General features: G+C 59.6%; 1 protein-coding gene across 1 annotated transcript; it reads right to left on the bottom strand.

Moving 5' to 3' along the window:
* Window positions 1-603: 603 nt before the first annotated feature.
* Window positions 604-26,579, bottom strand: ITGB3 (integrin subunit beta 3). Its single transcript, XM_026099464.2, has 15 exons — window positions 26,291-26,579; window positions 20,869-20,954; window positions 15,714-15,906; window positions 13,228-13,480; window positions 12,087-12,249; window positions 11,319-11,480; window positions 10,843-10,938; window positions 10,515-10,604; window positions 9,621-9,755; window positions 8,752-9,181; window positions 5,625-5,847; window positions 5,159-5,259; window positions 4,857-4,976; window positions 2,870-3,036; window positions 604-2,070 (listed from the first exon to the last, which is right to left on the bottom strand). Exons 1-15 carry the CDS (start codon window positions 26,352-26,354, stop codon window positions 2,002-2,004), a joined length of 2,352 nt encoding a protein of 783 aa, XP_025955249.2. The 5' UTR covers window positions 26,355-26,579; the 3' UTR covers window positions 604-2,001.
* Between the last annotated feature and the right edge of the window lie 358 nt (window positions 26,580-26,937).

Genomic DNA, 26,937 nt, shown 5'->3' with positions numbered 1-26,937 from the left:
CTCCTCCGGGGGCTGCTCCAGCGCGCGGAAGGGCTGGCGGGTACCTGGGGGCTGGGGGGGCCAGCTGGGGTTTTCTGAGGTTGCAGGAAAGGGAAGGCAGCTGCCAGGAGAGTGAGCCCGGCTCTGCTCAGTCCCCATCCTGCAGCCCCCTAGGATGAGCTCCTCCATCCCCCTCCTGCCACCCCTCTTGGACCGGCTCCTCCATCCCCATCCTGCAGCCCCCTAGGACCAGCTCCTCCATCCCCATCCTGCAGCCCCCTAGGACCAGCTCCTCCATCCCCATCCTGCAGCCCCCTAGGATGAGCTCCTCCATCCCCCTCCTGCCACCCCCTCTTGGACCAGCTTCTCCATCCCCATCCTGCAGCCCCTAGGACCATCTTCTCCATCCCCATCCTGCCACCCGACTTGGACCAGCTCCTCCATCCCCATCCTGCAGCCCCCTAGGACCAGCTTCTCCATCCCCATCCCTCAACCCCGCTCAGACCAGCATCCTCATCCCCATTCTGCAGCCCCACTTGGACCAGCAACTCCGTCCCCCCATCCCCTCCCCATCCGTAAGGCAGGAGGCTTTGGCACAGCCCGTGAGGATGGACGCAGACACCGTTAGTGGTTTGAGGCTTTTTATTTGGTGCCCTGGGAAGCAGCCGGAGGTGGAACGAGTCACTGCTGCCCTGCTGGATGCCAGGGCGGGCTCTGGAGCACCCCCAGCGCTGGCAATAGGGCTCAGCCCCCACTGCTGCACCAGCTCCCGCAGCCTCTGCCCATGGCCGTCACTCCAGGACACCGGCAGTTCCTGCACTGCTGGAGAAGTCGGGATGCAGAGCAGGGGACACGTGCCCTGCACCAGCTTGGCTCTCCTGGAGGGAGTCCAGGCTCAGGCTGCTTCCAAGCGCAGCAGAGTGTTTGAGAGAAGGGGGAAGAGACCCCCGACAAAACCAGAGCTCGGTCCCCTTGCCCTAGGCCTGAGCCTGGCCAGCGCAGCCCTGGGCATGGTGTGGAGGTAGGCATGGAGGAACAGCCCAGGCAGCTTTTGTGAGGTCTTGGTTGCTATTTGGTGCAACAAATCCACCAGGATCCAGGTACCCAGGGGCTCAGGCAGCAGCACTGCCAGCAGAGCCAAGCTCTGACCAAGGTGGCACCAGGCCCCTTTTTTATTTTCCTGTCATAAAAAAAGCCTGTGGGTGCTGCTCACCAGTGCTGCTCCAGGCAGCAGGACCTGTCCTAAACCAGCCACGTGCTTCCTGGCTTGGGGGAGGTGGACAGCGGGAGCTCAGCGCTGGCTGAGGGCATGTGCCAGGCTGCAGCTGGGACCAGCACAGCTGGTGCTACATGGAGGTGGCTGCTGGTGCAAACTGAGCGCGTGAGGAGGGATTTCGGAAGGTCACTGCAGCGTCAGGGCACTGCTTTTCACTGTCTTGGACCAGTGCAGTGCCAGAAATGTGTTGCTGCAAGAAGCACCGGGCTGCCAGGTTACTCAAGCAGTAACCTCAGCCGGTAAAGCATGGTGATGGCTCCTGCCCCGGGAGGGCCAAGGACCGTCCAGTGCACAAGGGATCCAGCAGATCAATGTGGGGAGTCTCCAGGCAGGCAGAGCTCCTCCAGCACGGGCCACACAGAGCTGCTCGCGGCCTTGGGTTCAAGCGGCCGCTCCTGAAATCCGCTCGGCCCTGATGAGCACCTAACAGAGTTCACAGACTTGGCAGCCAGAGAAAGTCCCCTTTCTCCTTGTTCAGTGCATGGAGGGGCCGCCCGCTTCCGTGGAGTCAGCCCGGAGGTAAAGAAGAGGTTTGCCGTGGAGAGAACATCCCTGCGGTACAGTGGGGTGACGGACAACAGGGTCTTGGAGCCAGTCGAGGGGTTAAGTTACAGACACACTTGCACACCTGTGGACACACTCGCGCAGGGACAACACACGAGCTCTTCTGTAAACCAAACTCCAGAAGGTCCCGCGATCCTCGCTGATCCCACGGCCAGCGCTGGGAAGGGACGGGGCAGGCGTCCTTACATGTTCCCGCGGTAGGTGATGTTAGTGAAGGTCGACGTAGCCTCTTTGTACAAAGGGTTGTTGCCCTGGAGGAAAGAGACATGAGCGTCACCGCTTTGCGCTTGGCAGCGGAGCAGCCTTGCGACGCGGTACGTAGCGTTGGCTCCGCTTTGGGGAAACGGAGGTGCCGTTTCAGCATGGAGTGGTGAATCCGCGGCTCCGCTCAGGGCTTTGGCCCTGGAGCGTGCTGTGCTGTTTAACAGCTCCCCATGAGGTTTCACGGCAGGGAGAGAGCAGGGAAAAGCTGCACCGGAGGAGAGGAGCTGCACCGGGAGCAGGCAAGGAAGCAAACAGGGCTCCTGAAAGAGCCGTGCCACCCCACCTCATCTCTTCCCTTCCCTCTGGCGTGGTGGTGGAGACACGGGAGGAGGCACCGTTGCTGCCACCGCCGCCTTCCTCGTGCGCCGGGTGCCTCAGCCCTTCCAGGCGTCCCGTGGCAGGAGGGACCTTCCGCCTCGCTCACGGGGTGGAAACACTGGTGCGGGCAGTGAGTAAGAGGGTCACACCAGTGCCAAGCGCTCGGGACGCACTGGAGGTGGGGGAAGCATCCAGGACATCTGCTCGTCCCTGTGCACGGCCCCAAGGATGGCAGCAGGCACGGGGAAGGGGTGTCCAGGCTGGCGCTGCCATGCTGAGTCCTGCCCTGTGCTGCACATCAGAGAGGGACGAGGCGAGCTGGTCCCTAACGAATGTCCCCAGGGGACCACGGACAGGGAGCAGGTTCTGTGGCTGGGAGCGCTGGGATCTGAATCTGCTCAGACCTGGTATTAAACTCCTGGCACTGAGGGGCTCCTGCCTGGCCCACGTGACCCCGCTGGCCCTTACCGTGTCCCACTTTGCCCTGGCCTTCTCCTCCTCAAACCTGGCAAACTCCCGACGATCATGGATGGTGATGAGGAGCTTCCAGATGAGCAGGGCAGCGAGGCCGATGAGCAGGATGGCCCCTGTCACCGAGAGCAGGACCACCAGGATATCTGGTCCCTTTGGGCACTCTGTTGGGGCAAGGAGGCGAGGGTTAGATGGGCTCAGCACCCCCAGGGGAATTAAGAGCAGCTCAGGGGCTACCCGATCTCACTGCCTGACCATGGGCACGGAGAGCTCCTCTGGTCTGAGGATGACTTTGTCCTCCACTGTTGGAGGGCAGAAGCCTCCACCCTGGAGCACACCAGTCCCTATAGAAAGGGGACAGGGTGCGTGTGCTGAGCTGCTCAGGCTCCTACCTATAGGGCCCAGACGAGGACATCTGACCAGGGTCTGCACCCAGCTGCCCACCCTAGAGCTGTCTGCTTCTCCCTTGAACCTCGTGCCTGGTGATGGCCCAGGGTTGCTGAGCCAGCAGGAGCCCGTGTCTCTGCGGGTGCTCAGCCTGCGGCTGCAGGCCAGCGGTGCCAGAGATCTCGCCGTGGCGGGGAGATGATGACAGCTCAGGAGACCAAGCTCTTAGCCAGGTGGCAAATCACCCACAAGCAGCCGGGCTGGCCCCCCTCCACCGCCTCCCGCTCGGAGCTGCCAGGCTGCACGTTGACGTAGCGCTCGGCCGATGAGCCAGGAACGGAGACATCTGGCATGGAGACATCTGGCAGGAACCCGGGAACAGCCTGCCCCCGCTTTCCCCCCCCGCACTGGGCACCTCGCACAGCCCCGTGCAACACCCCCCAACCTTGCTGCCTCGTCCCCCTCGCACAGAGGCCAGGGAAGGGGTGGGAGGTGGCGGGCGGCCGTAATTAGAGCTGGCAGCTGCTTTATTGACCCTGCTTTCGAAGGATCTGCAGCCGGCTCAGCTGGAAAGCAGCTCTCTAGGCTGCTGGAGGCCCGGCAGCGCCGGATGCCCCCGGGGCCGCTCTGCGTGGGCGGCAGCCGCATCCCCTCCCGTCGCCGGCTCTGCCCGGCCCCTGCACCCTCCTCCGACGCGAGGGCTGGGTGCATCGCCGGGGAAGAGCGAGGCATTCCTTCCGCATTGCTAACGAAAGCCGGGCCTCTCAGGGCAGCTCAAGAAACTCTGAACCGTGGCGTCGGGAAGGTCGATCTCCCTCCCCGCCAGCAGCTCGGCTTCAACCGGGGGCGAAGCAGCCCCGTGACGCGGTGGGAAACGCGAGACAGAGGCAGGAAATTACGGCCGCGGATGGCGCGGAGCAAGGAACAACGCGGCTCTTTTAACCCCTCTCCAGCCCCGGCTCTCGGCCCCGCTGGGATGGGAGCGGCGCTCCGCTTCCGAAAGCGAGGGGCGCAAAGGGACTCCCAGCCCAGCGGCAGCCCTCGCGGCTCCCCGGGAGGGACGAGAGCAGCTCTGCTCCCCCCGGGAAGAGGGGGCAGGAGGAAGCGGCGGTCCGGACACGGGTCCGGAGAGCCCGGGGGCACGGCACGCGCCGGCTGCCATGGAGCATCGGCTTCCACGGGGCCCTCGGGAGGTGCAAAGGCCCAGCAGCGCCCGAGGCAGCCGGAGGAGGAAGCCGAGCGGGCGGCAGTGCCTTGGGCGGGGGGACGTCTCGAAGCCACGCTGCCAGGTGGATGGATGCCCAGAGGAAGCAGATGTCCGTCCCTCCGGCTCTCCCGAATGGCAACGGGACTGGTTTACGGAAGACGGGGAAGCGGGGAACACCCACACGGGTCCTCGGCACCTCCCGGCCAGACTGCCGCCACCAGCAGCTCCTCTGTACGGACTAAACCCCAAGTGCCTGAGTTTCCTGCTGGCTTTTGGGAGGGAGCAGGATTTTTGGGCTCCCGGAGCGGCTCGCTGGCACCGCCGAAGCCCTGCGTGCCGGAGGGAGGGCCAGGGGACGGGCTCGCGGCAGCCGCTGGGGCACGGGCGTACCTGGCTCCTCTATGACGGAGAGGAAGGATTTCCCGCTGGAGTCCTCGTAGTACTGGAACCTCACCACGCAGTCGTTCTCGTCCTTGTACGTGCAGTTCACGGCGTCTTTGCCATTGTCGCCTGCGGAAGGGGGAGGCTGTCAGAGCCGCCTCGCCAGGCATGGGCGAAGCACACGTGGGGGCAAGGACCTGACCCCAGGCATGGTGGACGCAGCCTCCAATTTCCATGGTTCAGGGCAGGGATTAGTGTCTGGTCCGGCCTGCGGTACGCCCGCCCTGCCAAGTCCCTTGTCCCCCTCTTACCGAGTTCCTGCACTGTCTCGATCTCGTAGCGGCACATGCGGCTGCAGGACTGCTGCTCCACGAGGACGCCCCGCTCAAACTTCTTGCACTCCACACAGTCCCTGAGGAAGAGGAGGGAGGTGCCGTGAGCAGGAGGGAAGCGTCGGGGGCTCCCCATGCTCTCCCTTGGGAGCTGTCACACCTTTCCGTTTGGCATTCCCCGGAGAACCCCGCTCACCCAGGGCACCAGGGATCCTGCAAGTGACAGGGGGGCCACCCAGAACCGCAGACCCCCATTTCTACGCCAAGCCGCCCCGTTGCCATCACTTGCCCTCCCATGGGAGATCTCAGCAAGCCCAGCCTAACCGGGCTGCTGCTGTGGCACAGCTAACGGGCAAAGACCCCACCGCCAGCTCTGGTTCCCGCCGTGTGCTCTGGCCCGGCGTGGCACGTCTCCGGCCTGGTGTGACCCTGTTGCATCACTCACTTTCTGATGGTGCAGGCGTCCGGGCACGTGGGACACTTCTCGCAGGTGTCGCCGTAGGAGCCGGGCTGGGTGCACTCGCACTTGCCGCAGACGCAGGCGCCGTGCCCGCTGCACACCAGCCCGTTGCTGGACATGCAGGTGTCGGTGCGGGTGGTGCAGTTGCAGTAGTCCCCGGTCCAGTCCGAGTCGCACAGGCAGTCCCCGCAGCTGCACTGCCCGTGGCCTGGGGACCACCACGAGGACATCAGCACCTGAGCCCTCGAGGGTCCTCCCAGAGCTCGGGCATGCTCCCTCTGCGCTGGGCTCTGCCTCCTCGCCGCTCCCGCTCCCATCCCTTCGCCTGCCCCGTCCCCCACTCCGTTACACCGCCTCCGCGACACCCTTCTTGTCCCATCCAAATAAGAAACTGTGCCAAGTCTCAGGCCGAGCTGCCTTGGCTCTGGCAGGTCGGTTGGCAGCAACAGCTAGAGATCCCTGATCAGACCCGTCCGAGCTAGTCAAGCTTGGGCTTTTGTCTTCAGTTTCAGATTAAGTTAGGATGATCAGGCAAAACCCAGCAACTGCGGCTCACTTCCCAGCCCTGGACCATCCATGGAAAGCCGACTGCCAGGAAAAGCCCGGGAAGTTCTGTATGCGCTGAGACTGGTTTCATCAAAAAAGCAGAGACAGACAGACAGACACACAGAGCCCTTGCCAGAGCCTGGAGCTATTTGGATTGTGGTTTGATTTTTGACTTGAAAGTTTCCAGCAGAGACAAGACTAACTGGCAGAAACGCCGCAAAGCCAGCACGAGCCAACCCATGCCAAGCCCCAAGCGCACGCTGGGAGCTCTGCTCCCGGCGGGGGCATCGGCCAGACGCCTTGCTCACCCCTGCAGCGGCACCGGCATGAGAAATAAATGCGTAACCTGGTTAATGAGGAACTAGGACTGAGTCACAGGAAAAACAGCGCCGAGCTGGGTGACAGGGCACGGAAATACATGGGCCGAGGAGGAGTGGAGGGAAGCAGCTAAACGTGACGTGATCGATGCTGACGGGTCAGACAGTGCAGAGGGGGCACGGGCAGAGCCGGGCAAGGAGAGACGCGGCTGGGCTTACGCCAAGCCTCGCTTTTGCAGAAGTCGGCTCTGGGGAAGCGTTTACTGTCTCAGCAAAAGCTGTGTTTGCTCTCGCAGCCCTTGGCCTGAGCTGAGGCTGGCCCAGGGACGTGGGCACAGGGCTGTGCCAGAAATAACGAGCTGGTTAATTAGCAGCCCGCTCTGCCCGGGGGCAGCGATCCACCCACACCTCTCCTGGGGCCCAGCCAGACCCCCGCAGAGCTGTTGCACAAGCAGCCCGCGCCGCAGGACCCAGACCGCCGGAGCCAGCGCTGGCCTTGGGTGGCAGGAAGAGGGACAGACACCTGGGCTCCCCGGGGCAGAGGTTGGGCACTGACTGATAGCGGTGAAGAAGAAAAAAAAAGCTATTTCATCACCACCATGCTGTTAAGATAAGGGATCAGTCACAGCAGCGCAGAGACAGGCCGGGGCGGCAGCGTGACCTACGGCTAAAGCTCGCAGTCAGCACCAGGCACGTGCACGTCCTGACGGTTTTTGGCCTCCTGGTCAGGGACAGCGGGGGCTTTTTTGGCCCTCTGTGAGCAGCCACCTCACCTGGGCTCATGGAGGGAGGTTGGGGACTGAGAGCCCCCCTCTCCCCCCGTTGAGGCCAGTCGTTCCTGGGGGTTAAACAAGCCGCTGCACACACCGGGGCAGGCTGGGCAGACAGCTCGGACCCAACGGCTTGCTTTGGCCACACCATCCCACCCATCCCCACTGAGCCGTCGGCAAGCTGGTGGGGAAACAGAACTGGCAAAAACTAACCCAGCTGCAGGGAAAAGAAAAAAAAAAAATTTACACACTGTACTGCTGCTTTCAGGAGCTGAATCAGCTCGGGGCGGGAAGGGAGAGGGCGTCCCGCTTGGCGCCGTCAGCCTCTGAGCTCAGCGGGAGCGTTTTGGAGCGCTCTGCCCTGGGAGGTGACGTGCTGCGAGTTCACGTCCCAGCCCCAGGCGCTCCCGTCCCTCTCCCAGCTTCTGCGAGCCCACGACTCGGCTCCCTGGGCTCGCTGCTCCGAAGTCCTGCTCGTGTGCTCCCCTGCGACGCAGGCAGGGCTCACGGGACGGGGAAAGGGTCCTGGCACATCAGGACACGTGGAACAGCTGCTCCTGGGAGGTGTCTTGCAAGGGGACCCAGGGCGGACCAGACCCTTCCCATTCTTAGTGTAGGAGGAAAGAAAGAGAATCTGGTCCTCTCTCGTATTGAAAACAGCAGGAGCCAAGACTGGAGGCGGGGAGCCCAGTAGCAAATCAAGGAGATGAATATTCTGGAGGGAGGATGCTATCAGGACGATTGCTTCTCCACTACTTTTTCCAACAAAGAGCCTTTAAGAACTGGGTGGAGGAAAAAATTAGCACTTTATCTCCTCCAAAATCCCAACCCTACGCTATCCCTCCCCACCCTTCTCTCCTGCCGCCCCTGGGTTTCCTTTTGCAGAGCATTATCTCAGATTCATCTGGGCCTGTGGAAAGGCTTTGATTCGAGCCTAAGCAGGGGGCGAGGCCTGTTTCTAACCCCAGGAGCCGGTCGCCCGGCTTTGGCTTATAGGCACAGGCAGCGCGGAGGGGAACAAGCTGCCAGAAACAGAGTCATTTCTCCCCACTGCTCCAGATGCTTGGCTGCTCCAGGGAGAGCCAGGGCTGCAGGAAGCTGGTGGTGGGGGCAGCTGCCCTCTGTCTTTGGGGTCCTCTGATGATATTGAGGGGTCCCCAGCCAAAAAAGACCTGCTCAAGCTTGGGTTGGTGTTCCCAGGGTCCTCCTGGAGCAAGTCAAGAGATACCGACACTGCTCAGGGAAAGCTGCCTAGAACAGCCCGTTCATCCCACATCCAAGGGAAAGGGAGGGCAATGCAGCGGCAGAAAGGAGTCACTGCCACGTTCACCCCCAAGGAAACGGGGGAAGCCCCGCAAGATGTGTGGGACAACCCCTAAAATAGCTGGTGCCTCCGTCATTCGTGAGCTTGGGCAGCACAAAATGCCGCAGCCTCTCGAGCTCCCCCGGAGCTGCCTCCCACCGCCGAGCGCCACTCACCCGAGCACATCTGGCCCTTGAAGCGGACGCAGGAGAAGTCGTCGCACTCGCAGTACTTGCCCGTCACCTTGCCGAAGTCGCTGCTGTGGCACACGCACTGCCCGCAGATGCACTCGCCCCGCTGGCTGCAGAGGGGCTGGCCCTCGCGGGGGCTGCAGTTGTCCTGCTGCGAGGGGCTGTACTCCTCCTCGGAGCACTCGCAGTGCGAGCCCAGGCGGCCGGCGTTGCAGCGGCACACGCCGCACTCCAGCGTGCCGTTGCCCTGGCTGCACGAGGGGCTGCCGGCCTCGGCCCGAGCCTCGCAGGAGCAGTTGCAGTTGAAGTTCACCCGCACGGTCAGGCTGTCCTTGAAGCCCACGGGCTTGATGGTGAAGGATTTCTGGGGCTCCTGCGGGCAGCCCCGCACCTTGGCCTCGATGCTGAAGCTCACCTGGGGAGGGGCGTCCGGGCGTCAGCACCCCCAGCGTGGCATCGGGGTACCCGCTCCGGTCTGTGCTCAGCACCGTTGCACCCAGCTGAGCAGACAGGCCAAATCAGCCCAAAACGCAGCCCCGCACCCCGCCTGGCTCCGGCCAGCAGCACACAGAGCTGGAGGACCACGCTCTGCATGCGGCAGACTGCTAATAGCGTTTCCCCCCTTGCATCTGTCTCGGCTGGACCCCTCTCTCTGCTGCAAGGAGCCTGCAAGGTGCTCCGCAGGGCCGTGTCACCGGGAGGTGGAGGGGACGCTGATGGGGAGCAGGCAAGGCCAGGCTCACGGAGGGCATCGCACGAGCTGGCCGTGCCTAGCAGCCCCGTGGGCTGTGCTCCCCTTTCCAAGCAGCTACGTAGAGGTGGAGGGAAACCGAGCATGCCAACGGGAGCCTCACCGTGTCCCCGATCTTGAGCCCCACGCACGACTTGAGTCCGGGGATGACCTCGTCGTTGAGGCAGGTGGCATTGAAGGACAGGGACAGCTCTTCGGGGAGGTCACGCACTTCCAGCTCCACCTTGGAGCGGATTTTCTGCGAGGGGCAAGGAGAAGCGGTGGAGCAGACAGCACGGGTCAGGCAGGGCTTGGCTCCAGCGGGAGGGTGACAGCCAGGACGGGGGCCCTGCAGTACCGCAGCTCTTCCCCGCTACCAGCAGCCAGGACCAGACACCGCAGCACCCGTCACCGCACGCTGGGAAGCGGCAGGCTCTGCGCACCCTCACCGCTGCCTCCGTCCCTCTTCTGCCCGCGCGGTCTCGACGGGGCAGAGGAAAGGACACGGGCAGGAAAGCTCCTCTTCCCACGGCCCCCGAGCAGCCACCACGCTGCAGCAACGCTCCCACGTGCACCAGCGCGAGCGGGAAGGGAGCCAAGCGCCCCGAGGTGTTCTCAGGCCCAGCTGCATCCGGAAAGGCCTTGGAGGACGGGAAGGGACAGAGGTGGCCAGCGCGGTGCTCTCACTTCCCCCGGCCCTCCCTGCACACGCAGGCGGAGGCAGATGCTTCCAGCTGGTCCAGGGAGGCTGCCCAGGGCCAGGGGAGCTGTCAAGTCTGCGTGGGGGGGGTTGCAACGTGATGTCGCGGCTATTTTGGGAGGAAGAGAGCTGACGTGGGGGTCACCACAGTATGCAGCTCTCCTTCAAGCACCCAAGGCAAGGCTCCTTGTATCCTGCAAGCAGGTGCTCTTCTGAAATGCGAAGGCAGCCCCCACGCCCCTCCCCGGCCCCTCGGAGCTGCCTGGGCAGGGCTGGAGCTGCACTGCCCGGGGAGACACGATGGTACTGCACACTCACGCCGTAGGAGTCCACGATGAGCTGCAGGACGTTGCTGGAGTCCCGGGACAAGGTCCCCACAGTCGTGCCTGGGATCAGCTCGCTGTAGTTCTGGTGAGAAAACAGACTGCTTGCAGCAGCTGTGATGTGTGCACCTGGGCCAAGCTGTGCCTGGGCGTGCAAGAGCTTCCCAAGCCAAGCTGGGCTCCTCGCAGAACGTGGGCTTGCCCTCCTCACGCGGCTGCGAGGACGCGGAGCTGCCAGGCAATGCCCGCGACCACCCACGGCCTGCCGGAGCGGCTGCTCCTTGGGACTCCACCAGCCGCCTTGGGAGGGGGGTTTCCATTACCTGGTAGAGGCCGACCACGGTATCGGTCACAGCAAAGATCAAGTTGATGTTCTTCTGTGAGAGTTTCTCCATCATCAGGCCCAGCGAGGGATAGTCCTAGGGAGAGCAGAGAGGCTGTAACCGGGGAACGTGTACCCCGACCTCCCCGATCTCCACCACCCTCCCCCGGCAGGGCAGGTCCGTGTTTCCCATCCCACTGCGATCTTGCGCGGGACTCTGGCCTCCCTAAAGCTGGTGTGTTCGGATCAGGAGGTGCAGTGTCTCGCTGCTCAGAGCCAGGCACTGCTCCTTGTGGGGCAACTCGGAGAGCCTGGACATCCAGGCACCTGCAAGAGTCACACACACACACTTCGCCAGTGCCACGCTCCTGCAAGCTCTCCTGTTTTGTTTCAAAACGAGTAAAACACCCTGATGTGGCTACCTACACCTCCGGCACGGGGAGGTTCCCCCCACCCCACGTGAGGGCCCCGGCTTACCAGCGTGGTGGAGGCCGAGTAGTAGTTATTCTTGTCGATGTGGCACTGGGCGTCGTTGGGCTGCACGATGCCTGCCAACCTCCCGTCCAGCGCGATGTGGGTCTTGGCATCCGTGGTGAAGACCAGCAGATGGGAAGCATCATTTCTCCAGCCGATTTTCTCCTGCAGCAAGGGCACAGGCAGCTCCCAGTCCTGCGGCAGCGTGCGCTGCGGGCAGCCCTGCATGCCAGCACCCCGGCTGCCCCCTTCGCTGCCACCTCAGGTCACAGCCTGGCCCCATGGGCCCCCCAACCTGTGACTACAGAGGGAATCGAAGGCAATTACTCTCCCAGTAAAGGGCTGTGGGGTACATTTGGGCTGGCAAATGAGCTGCTTGTGAAGGTGACAGGAGGTTTTGTGTCCTTGAGTAACTCCCTGGCAAATTAAAAGCTGTCTCCAGCATGAGACACATCAAGGTGTGGGCACGGGAGAAGACTTCCCTTCAGGGCTGGTTACTCTAGGGTTGACATGGGATTGCTGCGTCAGCCTGTGAAGCACCCACTCTGTTCCTCTCCTCCCGGGACCACATCAGGGTCCTGCTCTTCCCTTGCTTTGGCTGTCAGCCTGGAAAAGCCCTTGTTCAACGTTCACCCTGTCTGGTCTTTCAGCCCTGCTGCGGCTCTGGCTTACGGCCCACCGAGACGTTGTCCTGGTAGAGGCAGGGTCAGGTGGTTGATCCATCAGGCCCAGCCCAATTACCCTCTCCCTGCCCTGGCCAGGCGTTCTTACATCGCAGACGGTGGCTTGGATGATGGCATCAAAGCCGCCCTCCGGCGCATCACGGTTCCGTGAGACACGCTGCTTCTGCACCTCCTCGTTGAAGCGGGTCACCTCATCTGTGAGCGCTAGGACGTGTTTGTAGCCGAACATGGGTAGGCAAGTCTCAGCAATCCTGGGGGAGGCGGGGGAAGACAGCAGTCAGGGCCCCGGGCTCAAGTTGCTGGGCATTTCCAGCCCCCACTCCAGCCCTGCAGCCATCTCCCGTCCTACGGTTCTCTCTGGGATGCCTCCTCCCAGTGCAAGCAGCACAGCACCTGCCTATTCTTGTTCACAGCAGGTCCTGGGAATCAGGACATCTACACTGCTGTCAGCTCTTGCTCTGGCCCAGGCCTCAAGCAAACTAACGATGAAGGGAAACTGAGGCATCGGATGAGGGACTGACTCACCCCGAGCTCCATCCATACCCTCTGCAGGCACCCAACCACCCTGACAGCGATGCTGCGCTCACGCCAGCAGCCCCTGCTTCAGCATGATGCCTTGAGGCTCTGGTGTACAAGCTCTGGAGAACCTGGCTGTAGGAGCCTTGCCTCATCCAGCTCCCAGCCTTGTCCTGCTAGGAATTCCAATTCTCATGGCCAGCACAGTGGATATTACGGGATTTTTAGAAGTCCCTTACTGACTCTGAGGCTCAGAGTCTTTCCTGAGGAAGGGTGAAAACTTGTTTGTACCCACAACCTTTCATGATGAATGATACTTCAAAGTTTTAACCGGCTTTTCCTCCCTATGTCAGTCTGTTCCTGTGACTCCAAGGTTTAAGCCCTGCCTGGTCCCAGTAAATCAGGCACCCAACTCCCTGCTGAAATCCATTTCTGCAGAGGAATTTGGACCAAGCTCACACCAGGCCTGGGCAAAGAAAAGACAGAAACAGAACCCAGCAGTCCTACTACATCCTCTTTTGGATGCAAAGGGCCAAATCCTCAGCAGATGTGACCAGCAGTGTTCCACTGCTTCATACCAGCTACGCATGCAGTATCTCTTCATGTGACATAAAGCCCTTTGTCCCAGCCACCGCCCAGTGGTGTCCTATTAACTTCTGGCTCTTACAGACCTCCCCAGCCGTTGATAGCCAATACATCTGGCTGGGACTTACTCATAGCAAGGATTTTTGATGGCTTCTGGAGGTGATATATACATGTAGGGAGAGATGGGCTTGTCTACAAAGGCCCCAAAACCAATGCGTAGGTTGCTGGTTAGCTTGCCCATCTCGCTGGCCAGCTTGGTGCCCAAGTTCTGGATGTTGACTAGATCATCCTTCATGGAGTTGGACAGGTCCATCAGGTAATAGATGTCCACGGGGTAGTCTTCCACCTGGCGTACTTGGACACGAAAGATCTGGGAGTCATCTGTAATGCAACACAGCAGCAGAGTGAGAGATTCTGCCTGGAGAGGAGCAAAGAGGGCTCATCATAGCACTATGGCGCAGCTGAATCTACAGGGTCAACAGGAGCCCAAAGAGATGGTCTAAAGGTGCTGGGAGGAGAACACTGCAGTTAAATAGACATACAAAGGGACAAAAACCCCTACAGCAGGGCGCTTGCAGGGAAGGTATGCTGTGGACCCCTCAGGGATGGCAAGTGTGGCTCAGGGCTCTCTCTTGCTCTCCAACTCATTGTTACTGGATGTGAATAGATCGTTCTGCCCAGAGTTGACACTCCCTGGCTGTCCCACACTAACAAAGTGCACCCAACACGCTGGCTGGCACCAGTGAAACCACCTGCATGTGAGGCAGCAAGTCTTGCCAGGGGACTATCCTGTTGCTTAGGGCTTCTCTGGGCTCCTGAAGCCTCAGAACATCTCTCGGGGCCTCCCATCCCTCCCCTTGTCCCTTCCCACTCCTCTTGGCTCCTCCCAGCCCCTGCTGGGAAATTTTTTGGGAAACCATTTTCCATCGAAACAAAACCCTCCTTAGACAGGACCAACACTTTTCTGGGGAGCAGGCCAGTTTCAATGACTTTTACCCTTTGAAAAAAATGCTGAAAAGACTTAGAGTTGACCTTTTCTTTCTGCTTTTTAAACAAGACAAAGGTTCTTTCTTGCTGTCCTTTGAAACAGCTGCTTTGAAATGTAAGCTAGGGCACAGCTGCAGTCTTCTCAGAAGACCTCAAATTTGGGGATAAAAAGCTTCAGTTGAGCCCTAATTATTACTCCTCCCTCCTCTTCTAAACTCACACATCTGAGATTCTGACTTTCAGGATGGAGAAAGCGTCTTCAGAATCTAGGAGAGACCAAAGAGCTCCATCCCCCATCCAGCTGTCCTAAGGCCAGCTGCATGGCCAGAGTACCACCATGTATCTTCAGGATCTGGACTTATTGCTCAGAAAGCATCTATTTTCCTTGCTGAGCTAAAACCCCAAGGACTCACTGAGGCTGTGGGACATGGGCTGTGACCTGTCCTAGTTATATCCTTCAATATTTTGATTTGCGAGTCCAAGAACATAACTCATGCCAAGCCTTCTTGGTTGGGCAGAGATGGTGTCAAGTCAGGGCTTTTATCTACTGCTTCCCAGGAACAGGTCCTCCGTGTCTCGGTTTCTCTCCAGAGCAATGCATGTACCTGCTTCTTGCCAAACACCTTTTGACCTAAGACAGCAAGGGCTACTTAGAAGCTGTACATCCCCGCTTTGCAGGAAAGGGGATATGCCAGACTGTTGTTTTTCTGACGGGTCAGGACTCCCTGTGGCCAGGCCCAGGGATATGAACAGAGAGCCACATGCTATCAATCACTGAAACCTGGCCCCAAGGTTTTAATGAGCACGCAGAACTGAAATTTGTTCCTGCTGAGACTGGAGGGCACCCAAGGGCCCCACTGGCTACTGAATCATCCCGGGGACAGCATCCAAAGGAGCTACCAGCCACGTCTGGAAACTGTGAGCAAAAGTTCTTGTGAGAGAACAGCTCTGAAGTCCTGAGGAGGAGGAAGAGACTGAATCACGTGTGACAGAGGTTAGTTACATCCTTACTAGGGGCTTGGATACCACACTGATGGAGGCAAAAGGAGACTCACAAGAGATTGTCGTGGCCGTTTCACCTACACCATCCCTAACCTCACTGACTTTCCTCCCTCCAGAGGGGGGTAACGCTTAGGAATTCACACACAGCTGTGCCAGGTTGAACAATTCAAGTTTCTTTGGTCTTCTTGGCCCTTTTACACCACCACCACCAGAGCAGATAACTGTTAACGAGCACGTGTGATGAGTTATGCACTGGGGCAGGGCACGGTGATGGCACTGTTTCCGCTCTGGTCTCCACAAACCGGTTTTACAACCTTGGGCAAGTGACGCCCTTTAGTTTTGCCTCCCGTCTGGTGTCACTTTAAACTCCGTGTTCAAGGAAGTGAGAGGTGGTGGTGGTACAGCGGTGCAGGATTGCAAACAAGCCCTAACAGTTAGTTGGCTCCAGCCTGTATGGCTGAAATGAACCTGGGAAATTATGTTAAAAGGGGACCTGTTGGTAGTCCAGACCTACCAGCCCAGTCTGCAGCTCGTTAGACACGAGCTGACTTTCACTAAAGCTCAAAGAGCCCAAATCTCCTCTTCAAGCAGATCACCTCAACCCCACCAGTGCTGAGGCCCTTACCTGGCCGCAGGTTCAGCTCTATTTCCTGAGGGCTCATCTGGGTGGTGGTGGTGGTCCCCGAGCCCTTGTCGCTGAGAGGTCTGTCCTCCAGGATCTTTACGCTGCTGGTCGGGAACTCGACGTGGTCCCGCCCGCACCCGTTCTGGAGGAGGTTGCTGCGCAGGTCGCAGCGAGGTGATCCCTGGGCCAGGAACTGCGGGAGAGGGGCAGAGTCAGCAGGCAAAGTGGCCAGGAACCAGCCAGCATGATGGTGGGGCAGAGGAGGAGAGGGGCCAGGTTTTCTCCAGAGAGCCGCAGCTGCCTCACGTCTCATGCAAAAAATCAGGATAAGAGGCTGCTTGGGGGCAACGAGGTCTCCCCAGGGGGGAGGAAGCAGACGGGGTATTGTCCAAGCCGCTGCAGAGACTCCTTGTCCTCGGAGCAGGCTTGGGTCCAGCCAGGGTGACCCCCACCCTGCTCCCTGCCTCGTGCACCGGCTGCGTGGAGGGGAGTACGGTAACCCCTGCAAGAAAGGGAGCGATGGATAACTTGTCCCTGACAAATTCCCTCCCGACTCCTAGCAGCAGGAATCTCAGGTGAGGCTTCTGACAAAGGGGAAAGATCACCAGGTCCTATGTGGGGGCTTTGCGTGCCGGACCGTGAGGCAGGACATGAACGCTGGCAGGCTGCGGGTGAGCGGCAAAGCTTGGGACATTTTAGGGCTTTCTAAGCCTCAGGAAAAAAAAAAAGCCAGCATTCCCCTCACTCTTTCTTGACATGCAGTCTTAGGAACCTTGCTGTGAGCAAGGAACAGGCCTGGTAGGGCTGAGCCCATTGCATGAAATGGAGTTTAGTTCCTGTCCGAGAACAGTTCAAGCTTATCTCCAGCTCTCCAGCTTCCTGCCGGATAGAGCCTGATGGGGAAAAGGAGGACCAAAAAAGGAGTGAAAGAGTGAGACAGCAACTGAGCTGCGGGAGAAGCTGTCAAGCGTCCATCAGAGGCAGGAAGCCCAGAGCGTGAAGTCACCGGGAATCTCCAGCCCCTTCCCTCGTTTCCTAGAAAGCCTCCCAGCTCCTTCCCCCTTATCACGGCTCAGGCAGATGGAGCTTGTACCACCCCTGTGCCTGCTCCTGGCGGGTGGCGTTTCTCAAATACGGGAATATTTGACCCGGACGCTGCCAGGATGTGCAGCTGTGCGTCCCAGCTGGGCAACACACATCCTCCGCTCCGACCAAAGCGTTTCTCCAGCCTTCAGCTCCCTTCTCGAACGACAAAGCTCAAATCTTTCTACGCACAAAGCCTCACAGCAGGCAACCCACACAAACCCAAACCCAGCCTTTCCTTGGGCCGGAGGGATGCGACACAACTGGTATGAGCTGGGACCAAGTGGTTCAGCTCCCTGTTTCTGGGGCAGGGAGAAGCAAAATTCCAGTTTTGCAACCTCTCAGCACCCAGGAGAAGGGAGAGATTCTCAGTTTGGGATATCAGCTGCCCTGAGTTCAGGCTGCCTGAGCCCAGGAACTACTTTCCACCTGTTTGCTTAAAACATGCAAAAGTGCAAACAGCATCAGGAGGCCCTTTCTGGCCTACAGCCCTTCTGGAAAGAAGGGGCCTTTATCTGCCTTTTCTCCTCCCTCAGTACAACTGATAGCCAGGAAATACATCAGCAGGCACGTTCCTCCTCTGCGGCCTCCCGTTTGCACCCTACCCGCTTGGACAGCCTGCTGTCAGTCACCAGGACAAGTTGCCTGTCTAAATTAGCTCCCTTGCACCCACCTGCCCACCCCAACTTGCACCACGGGACTCCCTGCCACAGCCTGGGGTTGGGACCAAGGGACTGTGCAAAACCCTTGAGACAGAGGTAGCTCTGGAGCTACATCTATCTGCTACAGCAGAGAGCTGGAAAATATGCCTGGTTTACAACAGACCCCATCATTCACATACATTGCTGTCCCAGGCAGGGAAATCGCTGGAAAGATATCTGGGAGAAAAACCGGCTGAGCAGAAAGGTCTCTCACTGTGGTGCCAGCGTGGTGTGATACCTTCAGGTCCTGGTGGGCTCCCAGAGGACATTTAGCACCTCATAGGATTAGCAGCATCGTTACTGCATGAGACCCAGGGAGGCAGCTCATTAACCCCACCACCACATCCTTCCCTTTTCCCAGAAGGCCTAAACATCGTGATCAGCTCAGGACTCCCAGAAACCTCTTCAGCAAAGTTTGGCTCCAAGATGCCAGGGAAGGACGTGCCATCGATGGGCCATTGGGCTACAGGGCCCTTGCAGATTTCCCCCCCGCCCCTTCTCCACAGCCTCACCAGACCCAAGGATTTGGGGAACCCACCAGCACTGCGACACAGTGAGTTTGCTCACTGCAACGCTCTGTACGGCCCCACGCTCCCATCGGCACAGCCCTGCTTGCCTGGGCAGAGGCACTCCAGGGCAGGGAGGTGGAAGGACACGTGCTCCAACCTCCTCTGCCCAAAGGGATTCTGCAGCCCTCGGCAGAGCTTTCCTGCTCCACTTTCTCTCTGGGCACCTCTGCATCTGCTCGAGCTCACTCCAGCACTGGAAACCCAACGAGTTTACCCCCAGTCACCACCTCTGGACATTGGAAGTGAGGACAGAGTTTGTGCAGGGATGTGGCAAAGCCAGCTGCATCCAAGAGCCCCCTTGGTGCCCACAGCAGTGGGATGCTGCAGGAGTCCTGCATCCCGGGGCATCCCCACTGCCCTCTTGCAAGCAGCCATGCAGGGCCACAGCTTCCCTGCAGGAGAGCTTCTGGGAGGACCTAAAGCACAGAGGCCTCCAAAAATTAAGCTGAAACCTCCAGCTGCTTCACTACATGAAACCCAGGTGAGCCTTGCCTCCACCTTTGCTCTATGGGGACCACAGCAGGTGACATTTTGGCAGGGTAACATGAGATTTTCCAAGATCTCAGCCACCTGAAGTGATTTTAGGGCCACTGCTCAGCTCTAAGGCTTGGCTGACTTTCTAAAAGGAGAAGTGAGTGGATGGGCACATCCATTTGTTGATAAGAGTGGTCAAAGCTTCTGAAAATAAAGAAAATAGAATAATCCCTTGCATCAGCACTTAGTGGGGCCAGTGATCACAGACGACAGCAACTGAATCCTCCTCCCTGGCGCTGTTCAAGCCCAGGGCTGGGCAGGAGCAATCCCTAACCCCTTGCTCAGCAGGGAATTAGCTAGGATGAAGAACAACTACAGTGGGAAAGAAAGGGATACAAATAAGGGCAGTGTCCCTTTAAAAAAAGGGGGGGGTAGGATCAGAGACCTCCCCTACCCTGGGGAAATTAAACAAACCCACAGAAAAAACCCTCACTTTGCTAAATTAAGACAATGCGGTCCAGATGTTGGAGGCAAGAGTTGCTGAGCAGCTTGCAAAGCCTGGTTCTCCGGGGGCCAGTCACTGGCAGCGAGGCGGCTCCCGCACCGCTTGTCACGTCTGTCCATGAGCGTAGCCCTGAGCAGTGCTGAAAATATTTCCTTTTTTGGAAACCTTTGCTGATCCGAGGAGAGGAAAAAAAAGCTACAGCCCCCGCTGCAGCGTCAAGACACCAGCATGGCCTAGGATCGAGGCAGGGAAGGCGCCCGCCTGGCCGGGAAGGCTCTGCTCCTCCCCGCGCAGCGAGGAGAGGCTGAGCAGAGCCCGGCGTCCTCCTGCAAAGTTCAGCTGTTCCTCGCTAGAGAGGAATCCAGTCTCGTGAGGCCAAGCATCCTTACTAACCCCGCACGCCAAGAGCGAGCCACGAAATCCCCCCGTTATCTGATGGGCAGAGCGCGGGGAGGCTTCTCCGGCCAGGCAGGGGAGGCTCTGGCAGAGGCGCAGGTCCAAATCCAGCACACATGTCCCAGCACACACCATCCAGCCCAGCCCAAACTCCCCAGTGCAGCAGGATCTGGCCACACTGGCAGGACCCAGCAGCGTTTTCCAGCATGGACCAGTTCTGCTGGGTCTTTTCTCTCTCCTATGTGGGTCACGGGCACAGCCGCAGCTCGAGGTTGCAGAATTTCAGGTTCGGAGAAGCAAAAAACACTTCTCCTACCTCTACCCCTTGCCAGAAGGGGAAAACCTCCTGGCCGTTTCGACACACCAGCATCACATTTTTAAGGCGATGCCTCACTCAAGCCCTGGAGGGGTTTCTATCACTTCTCCCCTTGCCACCCTCACCTCCCCTTCCTCTCCCCCCCGGGGCTGGTTGCTCACCAGATGCGATCTGCGTCGGGAAACTCCCCCCATATTTTCCCAATCGACAAACGCTACAGGCAGCATTTTTGGAAGGTATCGCGGCAGATTTTTCCAGGGTCTCATCTACCAAGCAAGGGATTTTTAGAGCCACAGCTCAGCTCTAAGGCTGAGATGACTTTCTGGGGAAGGATGAGTGAGCAGAGGGTGGGTAAGTGGTCAAGGCTTCTGAAAATAATGTTTTTTTTTCACATCATCTGTAGTTCAGTAACTAAAACCAGATACTGCCTCTCAGATGTGGGCCTTTGTGAAAGGCTGGCCTTTCCTTTGCCCCCATCCTCCCAGTAAAAGGGGCTTTTTAAACCAACAAATTCCACAGAAACTCTCTTTCTAATCAATATTTTCCTCTTCCTCTCTGCAGGCCCCCCCTTTCCTTTTCCAGCCCTTCCAGGCATTAAATCCCTTTGGGCAGAGCTCTGCAGTGGGCTTTCAAGAAGCCAACCTAAAGGAAAGCAGGCTTTCAAGAGCATGCTTCTAAGGCAAAAAACCCACCTCTTTTTGTATTTTCTTGCATTGTCACCCAGGTGGCACAGCAGGAATTTGGGGGAAAAAAGCAACGCTTTTGAACTCCCAAGGAAAAATAATGAGCCTTTTCCAGCCAGCTCCGTGCAGCTTCCCCTTAAGCCCCCAGATAAGGGGCAGGTTTTCAGGGCAACACAGGGCTCACCAGCCCACGGGACCATGTGTCTCCAGCTGCGACTGGCACCAGATGCAGCCAAGAAATGCATTTAGACACGGTGGGGAAGAGATGCGGAACAGCCTGCATCCTCCCTGCGGGACCGCGAGGCCATAACACAGGCACCAGCACCTGCCCCAGAGCCCGAAGGCTTTTCCCCCTCGCTGCCTCCCTGCTCCAGCTCGGGGACGGGGGCTCAGCCTGCCCCAGGGTCCCCCCCCCCCCCGCCGCTTACCTGCGCAGAGCACCAGGCACACAGGGGGCTCACGGCCAGGCACTGCTTGCAGGAGTTCACCCCCCGCGTGGTGCAGATGTTACCCCCTGCAACAGCAAGACGGAGAGCAGTTAAAACCCACCACACCAACCAGTGCCCACATGTGTGCTGAAATCTCAGTGCTCAGTCACTAGCTTTGAGGGTCAGAGCCTGCAGGAGGCAGAGGCCAAGGTCCTGGGTGCTGCCTCCCTGCCCCTTTTATAACCACCCATTCCCACTCCCCAGAGCCCGGTACCACCTGGGTTTCATCCTGCCCGGGGCTGAGCCTCGTTTCCCACCTGCTCAGCTGCAGCTCCCTTAAGGGGCCGGGGGCTCCAGCACCCCTCAGCCCCCCAGTGACCCCCATCCCTGCAGCCTTGCACCCGTGGGGTACCAAACCCCGCTGCCACCGGCGGATAGGGGACATCTCCGTTCTGCCGGGCTCAGACCGGAGAGGAGACCGACGCACCTGCATCGAGGGCCGGATCCTCAGCTGGTGCAAAGAGATGCACAAGCTCAGACCTCCCCAAATCGGTGCACGCACAGCAATTCGGGCTTGCAGCAATTCGGGCTTGCAGCAATTTGGGCTTGCAACAATTTGGGCTTGCAACAATTTGGGCTTGCAACGTGCCCATTCAGGCAATGCGAACGCAATTCGGGCCTGGCGCCTGGGGCCACGGCAGCGCTGGGGCACGGTATGGCGCTGGTGCTGAGCCCCCGCAGTGCTGCCCAGAGCTCGACCGCTTCTCCCTGCCTGGGGCTGCCGGCACAGCGAGCGCAAGCAGCTCGGGGAAGCCATGGGGTTGCCGAACGGATGGAGGAGCCGAGCACTGCCCGGGCTCATGGGTCTGGGAGGAAGCCATGACCTGTCGGAGCTGCCGGGGCTTTTGGTTTGCCGGCACGGAGCGGTGGGCTCCGGTGTCTCCCCCCTGGGAGGGGGCAGGACGGGGACCCTGCGTCGCCCTGCCCCAGCGGCTTCCCCGCTCCGTGCCCTGCTGCTTGCAGCTCACGGCGGAAAAAGCAGCACTTTCCGCGGCACCGAGAGGAAACGCGCTGCGAAACAGAGAGAGGAAATAGCGAAACAATATTATCAGGTCTTTGGGGTGACCTGTGCCTGGCACAGCACTTTCCCCCGCCCCGGGTCGGGCAGGCGGGGAGGGCGCGCGGCAGCCGGGCGCGAAGACGATGGCCCAGGCCGAAGGGGACAGGCAGCGGCTCCGGCGAGCCTCGCGCTGGAGGGTGCTCGGGGGCTCGGCTCCGGTGCGGAGGGGCCGGTGGTCCACGCCGGGGCTCAGCCACCGCAGCACTTTGGTGCACGGCCCCGGAGCGCTCCGTGCCGGCTCAGCACTGGGGCGCACGTTTTAGTGTTGCATCCCACTGCCCTCATCACCCGCCAAAGAAACACCGAGGAGCCGCGTGCGAGGATGAGCAGGGGACTTCCCTGCATTTAGCACTGCCCAGAAGAGCGGCAGGTTGATCTCCGGTGCTTCCTGCGCCAAGGGCACTTAAAGATGCATTAGCTCCAATATTGCTTCCTCCGGGAGCCGGGGTCGGATAGGCAGGGATGGGAAGGGAAGGACGTGCCGAACGTCTCCAGCAGCAGAGGCGGCGGCGACGCTGGCTCCCGCTTCCCCGTGCCTGTTCTTCCCGTGTCCGTGTGAAATCCCTCCCGGCTTGCCAAACGCCGGCGGGCTGCAGCCCAGCGCCGGGGCGCGTGCCATGGATTTCTGCTCGGCTCGCAGCTGGAAGCGGCTTACGGAGCGGCTCACGCGGGGCAGCTCGGCCCGTTGCAAGCGGCAGGGGAAGCATTAGCGGGGCAGGTGTCCGGGAAGCGGCGAGCGCTGGCAGCTCCGGCGGTCGCGTTAACCCGGGCTGCCAGCGCCGGGGCCGCATGCCCGAAGGCGGGGGACGGCTGGCGGAGCGGCAGGCCTCCGGGGAGCACCGGGCGGGCAGAGGCGGTGACATTCGGGCCTTTCCCGCCCACGACGTGACCCGCGTAGCAGCCCCGTCTGCTCGGACGTGGTCCCGGGGGGGACACGCTTCAATATCCGTCAGCATCGAGCGTTCCTGGCCCCGCGCGGAGCGCAGCCCGGGACGCCTCTTGTGCCAAGTGCCGTGCAAAGAGCATCTGGCCTGGAGCCCGGGCGCTAACAGCATCTGCCGCTCTCCTGTTTCTCGCCGTCTCCGGCAGCTTTGGGGCCTCGGCACCGCAGCTTGCAGGCCTGAGCCACCAGCTCCACGGCCCGCTCGGCGCGGCGAGCGCTCGGGGAAGGGGAGAGAGGTGCCGGGCAGCCGCTGCCCCTTGCCAAGCCCCGTAATTTCTTTCCCGTCTCCCATCCCTGCCCACGACCGCTACGTCCCGCTGCTGACTCGCGGCTTGTGGTCCCCGCTGCTCTTGCTGGGGCAGGACTATGGCACCCCGCATCACCACGAACGCTCCTGGCCCAGGCTGTTATTAACTCCAGTGCAGGGCTTCGGCGGCGTTAGCTCCCGAGGGATGGGTTTCAGCTCGTCGTAGGGTGCTTCGGTCGCCGGGCTCTGCCCCAGCGCCGCGCTGGCTGCAGAAGCGCTGAGCCCCTTGTCACCGCGGGTGCCCGCAGGGACGGCCAGGCTCCCGGTCCTGGGGCAGGGTCACGAGCCCCCTCGCAGGGCCCGCGAACACGAGAGGCACCGCTTCAAATCCCGTCTCTTGCATCTCCTCCCCGTGACTTTAGGCACGTGCCTTACCCGCTGCCTCAGTTTCCCTCCGCACGGGGAGGGGTGCTGGGAGAAACAAGGGCCACGTGGCCGCGGGAGCTCCCTGCAGCGCTGCCCTGTGCTGAGACCTGCCTGGGGAGAGGGCAGGGTCCCCTGGGCCAACAGCTCTGCCCGCGTCGCCGCTGGGATAAACCCCGGAGACCCCCGGCAGCAGCATCAGCCCTGGTCCCCGAGAGACACAACCTGGGCGATTTATAAGCTTGTTCCTGCCAACCAACTCCCAAACTTCCTCCGCTTTGCCTTGTCATGTGCCAAAACCTGAGCTCCAGGGCTAATGAGCCCCAGGAACGTCCCTCTCCTCCAAAGGGCTCATCTGCATTTGGTACAAGTCATCTCCTGCCCGTACAGCACGTCCGCCCCGGGGGTTTCCTCTCCTCTCGCTGCCACCACCAGCCGTGGCGGCTGCTCCAGAGCAACACCAGGTGCCTTCAGGGCTCCCTTTTGCTCCCGTCTCCATCCCGGGCCTTGACCCACCTTCCCTTGGGGATGTAAGTCCCATTTACTGGCTGAACGTGCCATGAACAGTCACCAGAGAGGCTGTCCTGCCCCAGGATGGAGTGGTGCCTTCACCCTGCTCTGCCTGTGGCCCTGCGAGCACCCCAGCACCATCGCCCAGGCTCAGGACCAGGCTGCAAGCAGGTTAATGAGATTCCCGTCCAGCCCCTCTTGGTGCTACGCCAGCTGCGTCGGAGCTGTCCTGATCCCCTTTGGTTTTTCTTTAGGTTACTTGCAAAAACGCCCAGGCCACGGGGCTCCCCGGAGCGCTCAGCACTGCTGGCAGGAGATCCCTAACCCCCGCATTAAGAGATTAGACATAAAATCATAAGACTCCTAAAATAATAATTTCTGTGTTTTCTAGTTCCCATTTTTTTCATTTTTTGGGCTTGTTCTTCCAGCCACAAAAGCTAATAAACCAAAGCACTAAAGCTGCATTTTTTTTTTAGTGCAAAAGCAGCAAGGCTCATAGATCAACCTGATCCCAAGGACTAGGGATTAAAAAAAAGAAAATCTTGGCACATCAAGTACAGTGAGCCTGGAGATAAACTCCGCAGCATGGGAAAGAGCCGCCCATCGCTGGGCCGTGCTGTGGTCCCCGGGGACCGCGGTGCCGAGGGAGGTGAAACGGTGCACCCGAATGCCCCAGACGTCTGCGGCGGAGCATCATTCCTCCCCGCGCCGGGGAAGATTACTCAGGCTCTCAGATCTGTACTCCATTAACCTCCTCCCTGCTCTGTGCACCGCAGAAGCCAGCCACCCACTTTTTTCTTTTTTTTTTTTTGCTGTTTTCTCTGCTAATACGTGCAAGAATGTGCATACAGGAAACTTTATACTGATAAAGATGCACACAAACTATGCTTCCATTTCCCCTGGGCTCTCTGTTTGTCTAAGCAATAAGGACTTGGGTTTTCTTGCTGATCTCCTGCCCATGCCATCCTGGGGCTCTGTCTTTTCCCTGAATCCCTCCTTGTTCTCTGAATCCCAGCATCTTCTTGGAGAGAAGATGCCCCAAACTGAGCTCAGTTGCTGACAGGTACCACCGCACATTACTGTCATGTCGGTGATATTGCCCTAACATTGCTAGTACGTGCCACATGCGCAGAGGTTCACGCAGAAGAGCTGCCATCCCGTCTAACTCCTCTCCTCCGGTCTCAACACACAAACACACACACACAAATTCCTCTGCATCTGACCAGAGAAATCCCTGTCCCACCTTTGCTTACACAGCCCCAAACTGCAGCCCCGGGAACTCAGCTCTTCCTGGGGCTACCTCGTCTCCCATGCTGGCAGCTGACAGATCAGTTGGGCAGCAACTCTAAGGCGCATTTTATTCTTAGGAATTTAGCAAAGTCTGGGATTCTTTAGGGAGAACAATGTTGCCCCCAAATCCCCTCGTCAAGCCTCGAAAACAAAGAGATGTATTTATAAACTGGGAGACGAAAAAACCTGCACCGTTTCGGGATTGCAAGATTTCTTTTCCAGAGTTTTTGAGCATCTGAGAGACACCTGGGTCACTTCTTTAGGTTCCCTTCCACCCCTGAGACACTGGAGATTTTTTTTAAATGCAAGCTCTATTCCTGCTGTAATCGCCCGATGCCAGAAATCAGAGGTTTCAAAGAAAAGCATCAAATTACCAGGAGAAAAATGACGCTGGATAGCAACGCCAGCATCAACACACCCCAAGCCCTTAGAACGACAGGGATACGGTCAGTACCTGCCCCGCAAACTCCCCCAGTGCGGTCGCTGCCTGTTTACTGCGGCGAGAGCCCAAGGCACACCCCACCGCTTCCAGTACAAACCAGCACGCGGAGCCAGACACGGTTTAGCAGAGAATATAAACCTGCCGCACCCAGGGACAGGATACCACGCTGAATCGCAACGTCTCAAACCCACAACAGCTCTGAGGATCCCTCCTGGCCCCAAAGCAGCCGAAGCAAACGGGCTTGAGCGGTGCTCTGTAGCTGGGAAACACGCTGAGGTTTCAGTTTGCCAGCTTCCCCTTTGAGCGATTTTCATGGGAAATCTCGGGCCCTGGGAAAGCATAAACTCCTGGGATTTTGGAAAATAATCGGCAACATAAGCGCTAAACGCCTGACCAGGGCAAATCCGGCTTTAAGCAAGCACCGGCGCTCCGGGCTGGAAAACCTACCCCGGACGGCAGCAGCGCAGAGCACGACCACGGCGATCCCGAGAGCCGGGCAGAGTTTTCCCATCTTCTCCCGCGAGCCCCGAGCGCGGGGGGTTGCTCAGGACGGCCCCAGCGCTGGGGATGGAGAGCAGCTTCGGGGCGGCCGGAGGTTTTGAGCAGCCCAGCAGATGAATCATGAGCTGGGGTGGGTGACACACGTGTGCAGCGGGGCTGGCCGGAGGAAACCACGCTGGCTCGGCGTTCGGTTTTGAGTCAGTGAGTGCCCCCGCCTGTTCTGCCGGCAGCTCCTCAGGCTTTTTCGCTCTCTCAGTGCAGCCAAGGACCTCATAAACCCGGGCAGCGAGTCCAAACACTTGGGATCTATGGCCCTGGCGATGCTGGCAGCTCTTTAGCCTGTGGGTAATTCCCTGATAAATCTTGCTTGCTCACTTTTTTATTAACTCTTGCAAGGAAGGCAACCCGGGTTTTAACCCTGCCAAGTCCGAGCTGCTTCGGAGTTCAAGGAGTGAGGGAGAAAGAGCGTGGCTACGTGTGGATTTGAAAGCGTGGGTTCTCAGCTACCCTCTCCAGAGCACCGGTGGGAATGGGAACAGCTCCACTGAAACTAGAGCCGGGATCTGAGTGAGAGCCAGGGGAGGAACAAAGAA

Source organism: Dromaius novaehollandiae, chromosome 22 (assembly GCF_036370855.1).
Source record: "Dromaius novaehollandiae isolate bDroNov1 chromosome 22, bDroNov1.hap1, whole genome shotgun sequence".
Classification (NCBI taxonomy): domain Eukaryota; kingdom Metazoa; phylum Chordata; class Aves; order Casuariiformes; family Dromaiidae; genus Dromaius; species Dromaius novaehollandiae.
The sequence above is the reverse complement of the archived record's forward strand: the minus strand, read 5'-3'. Positions and strand labels throughout refer to the sequence as shown.

Excerpts from the sequence above, each read along its gene's own strand:
- ITGB3 (XM_026099464.2), bottom strand. The coding sequence starts at position 26,354 with ATGGGAAAACTCTGCCCGGCTCTCGGGATCGCCGTGGTCGTGCTCTGC. Across the intron at positions 15,907-20,868 it reads GTGCCTGGTGCTCTGCGCAG|TTCCTGGCCCAGGGATCACC; the intron begins GTAAGCGGCGGG and ends CCTCTCCCGCAG. Across the intron at positions 2,071-2,869 it reads CCAGGGCAAAGTGGGACACG|GGCAACAACCCTTTGTACAA; the intron begins GTAAGGGCCAGC and ends TCTTTCCTCCAG.